The sequence below is a fragment of the Aythya marila genome (assembly GCF_965140915.1).
Source record: "Aythya marila genome assembly, chromosome: 15".
Classification (NCBI taxonomy): Eukaryota; Metazoa; Chordata; class Aves; order Anseriformes; family Anatidae; genus Aythya; species Aythya marila.
In genome coordinates this window covers 16,099,365-16,113,546 of record NC_139056.1, presented here as the reverse complement: position 1 = coordinate 16,113,546, position 14,182 = coordinate 16,099,365, and the positions used below count along the sequence as shown (strand labels likewise).

Below are 14,182 nucleotides of genomic sequence, written 5' to 3'. Positions count from 1 at the left end.
GCCTTGCAGTCATGGTGGTAAGAATGAGGCATATACCTCCAGCAGCATTTTCCAGCTAGCATACAAGTTCTCCTTCCCACTTGATTAGGGTCCCACCACCATATTTGTTATCTGCTGTTAGTTCATTAGCTTGAGGTAGTGAAAACAATGGAATTAACAGAAAAATGGCCTGTGGTCACATGTTCTTTCTCTTTTCTGGAGACTTCAAACCTATGGAACAAAGTTAGATCTATAGATCATACTGTATAAAATGTGACCTAAAAAACCTGAGCACCCAGGCTGTCAGTTCTCTGTCATGCCATTTGTCATCAGCATGGTGTAATTATCATGGACTTTAGTGACACAATAAATATGAGAGCACAGGTGGTATCCATTTTCAGCTGTTTAATTGAAGAAATGAAAGATCCTGTAATACAGAACCAACACAGAGAATTTGTCAGGCTACACTAAAAACTTCAATAGCTATGACCTTGAGGTCATAAAATTACTGATCAGGAGTAGAATTTTTTATGACACAGAAGTGAAGAGTATCGATTAAAAAATTTATAATGCAATATAAATGGACAAAATGGCCCACTTCAGTCCTCTGCATGGCCTGAAAACCCAAGAATGCTGTGTGCAAATCAATACAAATAACGTCTTAAAACATAAATTTCAATTCATTTATGAAATGCAGGCTACATTTTTTTCTCCTGGAGCTACCACAAAAAAAAAAGAAAAAAAAAAAAAAAAGAAAAAAAGAAAGAAAAAAAAAAAAAAAAAAGCAACAGGGAATAATTCCTCCAAAACTTTCTGAAATTTACTGGGGCTTGCTGGTGTCTTTTGCATTTATAACTGCCGCAGAATGAGGCTGACTTTTGACTCCTGGGCCTCATCGACTTCATGAACTCCAGGAGCTTGGTAAGAGCACCCTTTGCTACAGCTAGAACTGCAGCTATGGACTAGAGGTGGACCAGGTCCAGTCCTGCAAATAAGAACATTTATAAATAATTCTGTGAAGTGAAACGCAAGCTCTGCACCCTCAGCCAAGCTCTCTGACTGAAATTGAATGTGATGGCACTGTACTCCAGGCTGATGGCTCTAGGCTGCTCACCACTGCTCAGGCAGGTTAAAGCATTGACCCAGAGACTTCAAATTTCTCAGTTTTGTTTTGTTTGTTTGTTTTTGGCAGCTGTTCCCTGAGGCCCGGAGCTGGTTAGGCTCGATCACACATGGAGGGGCGCAAAGGCCTTTTCCTGCCAATGGCGCCCGCCGCCATTTTGTGTCTCAGTCCCCTCCTGGTCCCATTTCCCTCTCAGCAGCTGGAGGGACGGCGGTGAGAAAAATCTCTGTGGTGTCAGGCTTTGAGGGTGCCTGATGCCAGACAACGGTTTGGGATGGCATGACAGTGCTTAAGGTTTCAGTGGTTTTAAATATTGTCTTCTGTCTTCTCCTTTTCCTCAGAAGAGGGTCTGATCCTGGGTGGTGCTGAGCAGGCGCGAAGAGCAGGTTCCCTCCGCTGACAACAGGAGCTGAGCTTGTGCCTCTGAGGAGAGGATAAACGACCGGTACAACTGGATACTACGCTTCTCTGTTCGGGGCCTGGAGCACTTTAAATCTTTAATAGCCTCTCTGATAGTGCTTTGATCCATGTGTTGCTGTCTCTCACCTGATTCAGTTGTGGTGTGAAGTACATCATTTAACAATATTTAACTGAGACAAGGATATTGACGTGCCTTGGAGGGATAGTTGACTTTCCTAGTAAGTGTACATACGTTCTTCCATGTAATGAGATGGGAGCAGGTTTAAGTAGTTTTTATATAGCAGATTTGGAGTATCTTTCTGTGAGAGATTAGTTTTAAATTCTCATTTAGAGAAATCACTTTATATTCTCAGATAACTGCTTTATAGCCTATCTACTTTTCTTGGGTATTCAACAGATCGTTATACCAATGACTAATGAAGTGTTTAACAGTTCTCACACAGGGTGCCAGGTGTACAGGTAGCAAAAGCCATGCAAGATATTTGTTAAAGAGTTTGGAGTGGGTGTCCTCTGAAAACATCAGCAGTTCTCCAGTATTAAAGGTTATTAACGTTTGGATAACTCGATGGTTCCTTTTACAAAAAAGTAAAATCTGACATCTGCTCGCTAAATATCAGTGATGTCTCTGAGCATAGCTATGGAACAGAAATCCTGAAATAATGAAAGGCATTCAGAGGGGCTGACAAGACAGCCATGGTGCAATTTGGCATCAATGGAGGGGACATCGATAGCTCACAGGAATGGGCCTGTGAGTCCACTGGCAGCCTGAAAATAATTGACTTTTTTTTTTTTTTTTTTTTTTTTTAATAAATTCCAAACTTCTCAATTTTTGAGGAAGGGATGAATTCATGTTTTAAAGTAGTTTAATATTAAATCCAGAAATTCAACTAAGGTGATTTTCAATGCAGCAATTTTATTCCCTTCCATGTAAATGACCTTTCATATTCAAGCTGCTTTATTGAGTTTGGTTGGATTTCCCAGACAAGAGAAAGAGAGCAAATATTTCTTCAAGGCCTGTGCTAATGGATTTATTGAATGCTTTACAGAAAGAACAACTACCAACCAACCAAGCACTTGTTTGAGAAGCACAGATAACATAGTAAAGCTCATGACTATTACATAACCGAATACAAATAATAAAGAATTTTCTAATTTAGATGGCTTGAAATGCTTTTATTGAAGACATGCTATTTGGGTCAAAACATTTTTGTTAAAAATTGCTTGTTGTTCTCCTTATGAATAGTTTTAAGTGATTTGTTTAGATCTTTTTAAAATCTAAATTAATTTTCTCAAATTACAGATAAATGGCTTATTACAGTTCAACACGGGACTTTGTTGCACTTTCAGATCTGCATCCAAATCTTGCTCGTCCTGTAAGTCTCAGTGACATAGTACTTTTGTTCTCAAGTGAAATTGTATATGGCTGTATTACATTTCTGCAAAATTATGTAATTGACATGTATTTAGATACTAATAGCATTAGTATAATTGTTAGATATAAAGTACCCTACTTTCTTTGTGCATAAACCAGGAAAATGAAAATTGATGCTGTTGTTGTCCATAATATGTGGATACTACAACTGCAGATATTGACTGGACAATTCAATGTCTGAAAGTATCAGAGGTTTCTTTGTAATGTTTTAAATGGATGCTGAATTAGTAAAGGCATGTTCAGAGTCAGCATTATGTAGTCACAATACATCTGTAACCTACAAGAGTCTTTTACAACAAGCTATGGACATAAGGCCTGGTTCTGCAATTTTTACTTGTGTGCTCAATCCCACTAAATAATGTAGTCCTTAATTATTCAAACAAAAGTCTTGTTGAATGGTATGGTCCTTTAACTGGATAAAAAAATCTCACAATTACACATGAAATGGGTTTGTTTCTGTTTCTTTAGAACAAAAAGCAGGTTTTGTGTTTGTCAGGCTATTAAGGAGCTAAGATCTTTTCTTGGGGGAGCATGAGAGAGTAGGATGAACCGAAAAGTGAACTTAGCAAACAGCAGAGTTTTGTACTTACTAGTAAGAGTTGAACAAAAAGGTGTGCAGTGTAACTCAGTGTTTTTCTCCTTTGGGTTTTAGATGATTGAATTAAAAATAGAAAGTCTGAGGACCCAGTTTTTCATTCTTTGGTATCCAAGATTGTTTTAATACAAGAGAGAGAAGGCTACTTAGCTCTCTCTTCATTATTTCCCACCCATCACTCCCTGTAGCCCACCAGTGATAACGTATCTTTAAATGTTTGGTGCTGCTGGGAGTTGGTGCCTGGAGAACAGAACAGAGAAGCTGCATTTCCACATGGATGCACTGCCAGTTGAGCTGCAGTGCCCTGCTACAGCTGCATCTCTCCACGTAGGGAAAAGTAGATGCATGTTTGCAGAGCTGTATCCCCCACGGAAAACCTGATGCATTGTGAGGAGCTGAAAACAAGTTTTCCTGTTGTCACAGCTTTTTGTTTAGAGGGGCACAGTTTACCACTTTCTTTCTTTTTTTTTTTTTTTTTTTTTCTCCTCATTTATTTTAAACATATGAAGGAGAAATCACATGTTTTTTTCCAACTTTTTATGAACTCCTGGTCTCCAGCAAAGGTAATCCGTCACTCACAGTTACTCACAATAAACTGGTTCACTTAGATTGTTAAAAGATTTTATTTTACAAATAAAACTAATTTTGAGTATTGCAATTAGCAGATGTTAATAATAATAAAAAACCACAGCAACCTTCTTTACAATAACTCACCAGTATCTGGTGATAACCTCCTAAACACATACTGACCAGTCTAAAGCAGCTGAGCTCTTGGCATTCAAAGTACCTAAATGTCTTTTTTTTTTATTTTTTTATTTTTTATTTTTTTACTTTGGAGTTTATTTTTTAAAAGTAAAAAAGACTTTTTTAAAAGTCTACGAAGCTTGCAGTGTTGTAATGCTGTAGTCTCATGATTTGGTTGAGCAGTCTTAAGCAATGCTCTGCCAAAAAAGGCAGTGCAGCCCATTCCCTTGTGGCTGGCATGTTTCACTCCTCCTCTTCGGGTGAAACTAATGCTTGTGTAGTTGCACAATAAAGTCGATCAAGGAAATGATCTTTGAAAGTTCTTAAACCCCTTTCTCCCCCCATAGTTTTCAGCCAGATCACTTCCTTCTGCCAGCTTGCTGTGCAGCCCTAGTACTAATATAAGAATAATGAATAAATTTGCAGCAGGGGTAGTGGAGATCTCTTTTGTAAACTGTAGTTTTACATCAGCATAGTTTATGTAAAAAGTCATCCTAAATGTCAGTTCTTCACACCAGTGGTGAGATACAGGGTATGTTGTAGTTTGATTTCATTTATTATTTTTTTAAAAAGAAGCAAAACTAAAAATAGAAAAAATACGAATTCATTACATATTGTGGATAGATAGAAAATATGATAAAAAGACTGGAAGAACTTTGGAAGATGTTACACTATTTCCACATCCATCCTTCTAACGAGTTTATGTCCATCAGTGTAGGATAACACAGCTACCTTGCTCCATCTAGTGATTCAGAGTAAACTGGGAATGTGAGACCTAATTTTTGAGCATGTACAGATACTGTACAGTTGTAGTGGAATTGGTCAGGTTGTACTGCTTTGTGAACAGATAGAAAATTCAGCATGTGTTGATTATTAAATTGCTAAACTGTCCCTTACTGACCTCTGTCTTTCTGCGGTGTTGCAGTGACAGTCACCCTTCCAGTCTTTGTTACCATACTGCTTGCATTGCTTACCTCTTAAATTCCCAAACTAGTACTGCTGTGCTCTTCTCTCCTGCTGAGGAGATATATATATTTTTTTAATACCACATAGATATATATTATAATACATATTATATATTATTCTACATCAACAACAACATCACTACCTACCTGAGGAGAGGATACTGTAAACAGAAAAAATTATAAATGTTTTGGGTTGAACTTTTGTCCTCTCATTGTCTTTACAAACAGAAACAGATGTATTTCTTTTAATATTTTCAGTCACATTTTTTAAAGTAAAATTGTATGTTTATGTTGTAGTCCTTAGTTCATATGGTAATGTGGAATAAATAGATTAAAATGATTACCAGTCAGAAATATGTTTATTATCATCAGTAGAGTACAAGTCCATGAAATCTAATTCATCGTATACATCTGTGTTTAATACTTGTATTCTATAATCTTTTTATTTTTTAGAATGTAATCGGTGTGGTTATTGGGAAAACAGATGTCAGAGGCTTTCCAGACAGAAAAAGTAGAGTCTTTTTTTTAACTGTTTTTACTTCATTTTCTTATGTGGTATAATTTGGCATGTATGACTGAAATCGATATGTAAATGGTAAACAGACCTCTTAGTGTAAAGTGTATGGAATAGAAATGAAAAAAAAAAAAAACTGTGGGGGATGGGAAACAAGAGGAGAGAGCAGCATTAGTTTGGGTAAACCTTATCAGTTAGAATTCAGTTTAAAAAATTCCAGCATGGAAGTATTTCAGCGTCTGAAGAAGATGGTACCAATTTGAACACGCTAGTACTATAAATACTGCTGGAGTCAATTCTTCATATTCATTCTGTCTTAGAAATGTTAAGGAGATGTCTTGAGTGAAATGAGTAATTTCTGGTCTGGGTAGCACCAAATTAGTATTTCTCAAGAAAAAATGGGAATGATACGTTGTTAATACACTGTTAATTGGAAACTGAAATCATGTACCTAACAAATTAGAGACAACACAGTGCTAGGAAGCACCTCCAGCCACAGTCATTCCAGCTCTGTGTGAAATGCTCAGTTATGCTGTTGGTATTGGCATCACTGAGCCTGCTCTTGTGTAGAATTTTTGGAGGGAAGTCATCCTCATGAGAAGCAATTCTACAGAGCTGGGAAATGGGGTGGTTCACGTGGATGCCTCCATGGAACTACAGCCAGGTTGCGCTTACTGTATGCAGATGGCTCCACAGTTGTTACTGATAATTTGAAAATAACATGTTGCAGGCTGCTGTATGATCCATGGAAAGCTTGTTAATTAGCTGTGAGGGAAAAGGGAGTGCAGTGTTTCTTACTCTCACTTAATCATGAACTTCTATAGGGCTGGAAACCCTTTGTTTTAATCAGTTAGACCCCTTAGTACTATCTGAACTGTAATACTGCCTGTAATCTGCAGCTGTGTATGTCATCTTGGTCTTCTCATACATGGGCACAGCCCTCTAAAAACTGCCTGCCTAGACTATTTTTGCTAGTACATACGCTTATTTATGAGTTACCTTTGTTAATGTGTTTGGGTAGGATGACTGCTTTGAATGCTGTACAGTACAGTTCTTTAATTTGTAAGCTTATATGGTGCTACCTGAAGTTAAGTGATACGTGTGGGTGGATGGTATGTTAGGGGTACAGCCAATTTAGGAATTGTAGCTGTCCCCATCTATGAACACCAATGTGTTTACCAAAAAGTCTGCTGACCTCTAGTGGTACTCACCAGATTGCGGATGGCAGTTCTTAATGACAAAATCTAGCCAAACCTCCCAACACAGATTTTATACACATGTTCTTGATTGAAACTAAGGTGTGCTACTGAATGCTAATAGTGCTGTTTGGTTTTGCAGACATTGGGTCTGAAAGATACACCTTCGGTTTCACTATTCGTGATTCACCAACTTATTTTATAAATGTTAGTTCTTGGGGCAGAGAAGAGTATATTAGATCACTTTCAGAAAGCTTTAGAGTTGGTGACTGTGGTAAGTTGGAATTTTTTTTCTTAATGTCTCTGTTTGAATGTGTATTTTTTTCCCCAGTAATTCAGTGTTATGTGTTTGTGGTTTTACTATATTTTTCTCTGAGGGCTTGGAAAACAGTCTAATTGGAAACAAATTGTTCAGTTAAGTATATAGAGGAAGGGAATAAAATCTCTAGAATTTAAATTCAAAACCAGTAAATATGTAAACAAAAAGGCCAGATAGAAATCCACTGAATGCAGCCACCCAGAACTTACCTATAGCTGAATGGATCTAAACTCTTACATTACATTTAGTTCTTACAAATTATGAAAAATAAACTCTGTAAAGTAGTTCAGTTTTTTATTTTTGTCTTCATTACTTTTAGATATTACTATGATTGTCCATTAAAACACAACAGCAACATATTTATTTACAGTCTGTGCTTGTATATTAAGTTATTAAAATCCTCTGCTGCCCACGATTGCTATATCAGAATGTTTGGATGAAACTCATGCCTATGAAAAGTATGCACACAAGAACGCTTAGTCATTTTATTTCCATTAAATGTCTTGAGGACTCCTTTGGGACTTTGGCTATAATGTGAGCTGTCTGGACAGACACTGTTTTCAGTATGAAAGCATTTAACAGTAGTTGTACCACATATCTGTTATTTTTCATATCCGACCTGGGAAGCAACCATTTTTAAAGCTACTTCTCTTTATATGTATCTGTTTGCAGTTTTTAAACATAACTTTTCAATGTTTTATTTCAGTTACAATTGAAAATCCTTTAGTCCAGTCAAAGGAAGGAGAAAGGGAAGAAAAATTCAACCCTGTAACTCCTAGGTAAATTTAAAGTTTTACTGGTAGATCTTTCCAGTAAGATCACAGTTAATAATTTCTTTAATTGCCAGCTGATTGCAGCAGCATAGGATTGGTAGAAGTTTTATGTTCTTGCTTATTCTTCATCTCTTAAGCTTTGTAGCAAGTATATATCCATACTAGTTACACTCACTACTTACTTTCTGGCTAAAAAGAAAGAAGTAGTAGAACAAATGTCAGGTAGAATCTTCACTGGGAAAAGAACTGTAGACTGCATTTCTGTAAAATACATTTATCCAGAATATATTGATTATACCTTATTTCAGTTGGCTAACAGTGCATTTTAAACATTCCTAAACTCCTTGGGCTCTTTCTTTGGAAAACTTCCTACCAAATCCAGTCAGACCATAGTCGTCTTAGTATGTCACAATGCCAAAACCTCTCACTTACCTGGATTACAGACATTTCAGATTTTATTTATAGTCATTGTTAAGAGCTGAAAGGCTTAGAAATATGTATTCAATGTTGCTAGCTGGCTTTTGAATTCTAAGTAAATATTAAGTACACAGTAATAAATCTTCTGTAAGAGGAAAGCTAGAAAATTATATTTAAAAATTATTGAAAAGTCGGAATTTATATATATCATTTGGGAAAACAAAGGAGAAAATCAGCAATTTTTTTCACATATGATATGAATTGAATTAACATTTTAGACTGTTAGTGTTGGTTAAGTGAAATGTGACTTGTTTTTTTTTTTTTCTGTGCATACTACCTAGTTGCTACAAATTACTGCTCAGTGAAAATCATTCAGTGGTGAAAACTTCTTCATGTTATGAAATGGACACCAAACTGCTTTCTCTGTCACATCTACCTGTCAAGGACCCTCAGGATTATTATTCACTGGGTGACATCGTTGCAAATGGACAAAGCCTTGATGGAAGAATCCTTAATGTGCTTGCAGCTGTAATGTCAGTAAGTTAAGGTGCCACAGTGTTTCTCTACTTAGCATGGCTAACTTAATTGACTTAAGTGTGAATATTGATTTTGGGACTTGGTGACCAGGAATCAGTGTTGTTTGTTTAGGTTGGCAGTCATTTCAACTGAGTTGAAGTATAGTCTACTTAAAGTTTTCATCTACAACATGAGGGAGAAATTTAAGGGAATGGAAATGTCCTACAGAAGTTGCCTTTTTGAAATCATACATATGCAAGCAGTAGATAATTTGCAAATATGTAAAACATGGATTTTTATAAAAGTGTCTTCTTCTCTTTCTTTTTAAAGGTTGGGGAGCCAAAGTATTTTATGACTTCAGACAAAAGAAAAGGTCAGAGGTGTGAAGTGAAGCTCTATGATGAAACAGAGATGTCTTTTCCAATTATATGGTAAAATGTTTTAATTTACTAAGATACTCAAATTCATACAAGAGTAGATAAAGAATGCATACTCTTTACAGTACTCTTAAATGTATTATTTGTGTAGCAACTGTGATGAGGCAGCAACATATATTAAACAGAGATAGTAGAGTAACCTTACGTGTATTGTCTAGTTTTATGATGTACTGGCTGACTGCTAGCCAAGAAGAATTAAGAAGTGGAGTGGAGATAGGTGGTGTTTTTTTGCTTGTTTGGTTGCAGTGCAACAGCTCTGTTACTCTTGTTCTAGTGCTGGTGTGTAGTGATACAGAGCTGTGTGCTTTAGGAGTCCTCATAAGGAGAGACTAGGTGGAGTTCCTGTGCTTACTTTAAATAGCGCCTTTTGCTCTTGCAAGGAGTTATAGGTAGAGGCAAAGATCTGGGGAAATCCTTGAGCAACAGCACTATAGTGAAGATATTTCAGAGGCCATCAGTGAACAGGTGGCTGAGGAATACTAGATGAAAAGTAAATATCTGAAATCTTTTTGCGGGGATTGAGAAAAACAGAACAGAGCTGTGCTTTGGCAGTATTCTTGCCATCCAAACTTTAGAGGAACTACTTGAGAGATTTTATCAAGCTTTTTTTTTTTTTTTTTTTTTTTAAGAATAGCACTGACCTCACTCTAGGCTTATCCACAGTTTACAAAGGTTCCAGTGTTGGAAAGCTGGCTGAACATCTGGCCTAGTGATGTGAATAACTGGCTTGTTCCCACAGAAAAGGCTCGGATGATAAGCAGCTACTTTCTTTCTGATTTGCTTTAATTAGAAATTACTTCAGTCAAAACTTTGAAATGCATGTAGCATTTTTCCAAGTGTGTGTGACATTTAATCATTTTGAACAGCCTAATAGCCCTTTTATTTTATCCTGTTTGGCATGGGATAATATAGGGACAGTATTGGACCACACTTAAATCATCCTACTGGCTGTGAACTAGATGCACATGGATATATGCAGTATTTCATTTGCATGTGCATGTAATAAGGGAATTGTTCTCTTTGATCAGTTTAATTATAACTGTATTATTTGTTTTGTACTTAACAGTTCTAGTTATTTTTCAGAAATGTTTTGACCCACTATTTTCTCTTGTTTTAGTTGGGATAATGAGTCTATCCAGCTTGCACAAAGTTGGATCCCACGAAAAACAGGTATAATGTTTTTGTCTTGATGTTTTTACTGTAGTTCTTAATGTGATGCATGTTCTAAGGTAACAGATTTTTTATTTTGTGCCCAGTAATATTTGCAGCAGATGTGAGAATAAATTTTGACAAATTTAGGAACTGTATGACTGCAACTGTGATATCAAAGACTATTATTACAACTAATCCAGGTAAGAGCTATTGACATATTGCTTCTGACAATTGCATAATTGACATATTAGTAATCACTGTAGACTAGAAAGCATTAATGAATCCATTGGAGATCTAATTTCTTCTACCAGCTTGCCTCAGAAAGCTCCCTCTTTCTCGTCTGTTATATCCTGACCAAGTTTTTGACTTCCATTTCATATATATAAAAATAATAATGTATATATATAGATAAAATCTAAGCAGCCTTCATATATTCCATGTACGACTAATGGTAAAAGAAAAAAAACAGAAAGCATCCCTTGGCTAAATCTACAAGACATGACAGTGCTACCAGAATTAAAAAAGTTATAGAATATATTTGTTGTTTTTGCATATTACATATATTCACAACTTAAATATATATATTTTTTAAAGAAACTGCAGAAGCAAACGTTCTCTTCAGCTTCATAAAAGAGAGTGCACAATCAGGAGCTATGCATGATAAAATGGAGGAGCAATCAAAAGAATCTGTTAACTGTAAGTTAAAACACTTTGATTTTATTGAACTAGATAGTGTAGTTTTGTAGTGAAGTTGAAATTTCAAGTTCTTTGTGTGTTCATATGTTCACGTGACTATGTGAGCTTGTGCCCTGACATGTTCTTTCTGGCTTTAATAAGTAAGAAAGATGGAGAGGGAAAGTTTTGATCAACTTTTGATCAACTCATTTTGGGTTGATACAAAGATTAAGTATGAGATTTTCCTGGATATTTTTTTTCCCCCAGTAATCATAAGCTTGCTCCAAAAGGAAGGTGTCCAGGGCTTTTCTGATGCTTTAGATTAAATCCTCTCTTTTTTACTACCTTGAGGTCCTTTTTTTATGTTGTTGCTTTTCTGTGGTGTTTGTTTCTCAGACACAAAACATGTCTTTTAAATTTTTAGTGGAGACTATAGTTAACGTTTATACTGTGAAGCAGCTGAAAGAAAAAGCTTTACAGAGCGATGGGAAACTTGAACCAGTCTTTGGCATTATTTATGGCTACATTTCTACATTGGACATTGATGATAATGTATCTAAAGTTATTCGGAACAGATGGTAAGCAACTGTTTCTTTTAAGTTTGTATTAAAAAGTGTTTATCCTGCTACCCCTGGCCCAAATTAGAACAATATTTAGTCTAATTCTGGACAAGAAGTAAAACTGCTCTGGAGGAGGACATGAATTTCTGTTGTGTAGACTTTTCAGCATTAGCAAGAAAGAGGAGCTAGCTTTATGAAGGACTTTTTGGTCCTAGAGAAAAGAGGCCATTTCTTCTTGGATGGACTGAGTGCAGAAGATTAATTTTTTTTTAAGAGTCTCTTGGGGAATCTCAGTCTAAAGAAAAGAGGCTCAAGCAGGGAGGAATTACATACATGCTTTAATTATCTTTGTGTTTCAGTTCAATATGCCGTTTTGTGGTGAATGAAATGTCAAACACATGCACTTTCTGTGGTGACATCTCTTCAAATTCAGAGTCAACTTTTGCGAGCTTTGACATCCTCGTTAATCTGACAGACCATACAGGCACTCTTTACTCTTGTTACCTGTCTGACTGCGTAGCTGAGGAAACATTAGGCTGCACTGTAAGTAGAAACAAATGAGGTTGTTCTTATTTGATCTGAGCTGTGAAGCCTGATGAAAATTGCAAATTCATCTTCGTATATACATACGTTCTTCATTTATATATGTGTGTGTATGTATATACATACAGTGGTTAAACTGTGTACATATGGATATGTATATATACTTTTATATATATATATATGTACATATGTGTTTTTTTTAAGTCAAAACTTAGAAGTCATTGACTCCCAATAAGAAGAAATATGTTAAATGTAAGAGTGAATACCCTATTCAGAATACCACTTCATCTAAATTAATTTACACTTTTCTGAGAACACGATCGGAATTCCCTAACTTTGATTCTCAAACACCCTGTAATATATTGTGATTAATCTGACTATCTAGGTATGTGTATCCCAGCAAATACTATATTAAAAGAGAAAAAATAGAGCTTAAAATTAATCATCATTTTGTTGTGATGTTACAGTTATGTGCTGAAGTAGTGTTCATTGATGTCATGTTATTAACAGGTTCACGAGTTCCTCACCCTAACAGAAGACAAGAAGACTGCCTTGAAATGGCAACTTCTTCTGGAGCGAAGCAAGATTTATTTTAAAGTTGGTATTTAATATTAATTTAAAACAGTGGCTGTTTCCCATTAGGTAGTGTATGTGAGTTGTACTGAACTTTTCAAAATAAGCATTAGTTTTTATACACAGAATATTCAAAGTAAGTGTTTTTTGTCATAATTTCAGCATCAGATGATGTCTCTTCATGTAGAAATGTGCATTATTATTAGTTATTTCATTCTTTATACTGGACTCCTTTTTTTTTCATAGAACTGTCTGTTTTAGGACAACTCTAAATTGACTCCCTGTTTATAAAGTTATCCTTCTTAGCAAAACTGTTCTTACTCTTCCTTCTCCTCCACTGTCTCCTTCTATTTCCAGGAAATAATGAAAGTGTTTTACTTCAGTAGTAAGAAGTATAAAACAGAAAATCTGTGTATTCATGTTTAAAATAATGTAAAATGTGTAAAAGTAAATATGTCAATTAAATATGCTGTATGATATTTGAAAATAATATATATCAAAATACTATACATCAGAAAAAGAAAAAAAAAAAAAAAGAAACAACAACAACAACAACAACAAAGACCTTTAATTATTTTTACAGATCACTTTGTCACCCAGTTGGAGAACTGGTCTGAAGGTGAATATACTTTCGTGCAAACTGGCAGACCCTACAGAGGCAAGTCAGAGCTTGTTGGGAAAAAGAAAGAGATTAAACCATGTGGACTGATAACAGCTGGGAAAAGACCATTTCCTCACTATATTATTAGAGGTATAAGATTGTTGGAGTATTTTGCTGAGTATGTTCTGATGGTAGAGAAGGAATATGCATTACTAATTGTTTTAAGTGGTCTTCTGTGGTGATATTTTTTTCTAGTGATTGTACTTTGAAAAGTAGACTAAGTCCTTAGCCTAAGAAAAGTTAGTTCTGCTGAATTCATCCCTTTGGTGTGTGTGTGTGGGGGGGAGTAGATGCTTTCTTCACTCAGTTTAGAAAACACTTGAAAAAATCAGAAATAACAATTATACAAGACAAATCTCTTGTGCTTTGTTTAACTGCTATGCTACTTTTGTGCTACTTCTGTGTTGTTTCAATAAATAAATAAATAAAGGCTATCCCCTTTCAAGTACTGCCTGCATTTGTGGTGTACACTGTTAAGTCCAAACACGGAACTTTCGGCAACTGCAGGGGGTTGGAAATAGCCAAGATTTTTACAAGGCTGCTTTTCTTTAGGACAGACTAAGTTTTATTAGAACAGACTAATAATTA

General features: G+C 35.7%; 1 protein-coding gene across 1 annotated transcript; it reads left to right on the top strand.

The window, feature by feature from the left end:
* Positions 1-2,826: 2,826 nt before the first annotated feature.
* On the top strand, positions 2,827-13,642 carry MEIOB (meiosis specific with OB-fold; the record flags this gene model as incomplete). Its single annotated transcript, XM_082772632.1, has 13 exons — positions 2,827-2,895; positions 5,712-5,769; positions 7,111-7,242; positions 7,994-8,066; positions 8,819-9,014; positions 9,324-9,424; positions 10,548-10,600; positions 10,687-10,782; positions 11,177-11,278; positions 11,682-11,835; positions 12,177-12,360; positions 12,871-12,957; positions 13,517-13,642. 13 exons carry the CDS (start codon positions 2,827-2,829, stop codon positions 13,640-13,642), a joined length of 1,431 nt encoding a protein of 476 aa, XP_082628758.1.
* Between the last annotated feature and the right edge of the window lie 540 nt (positions 13,643-14,182).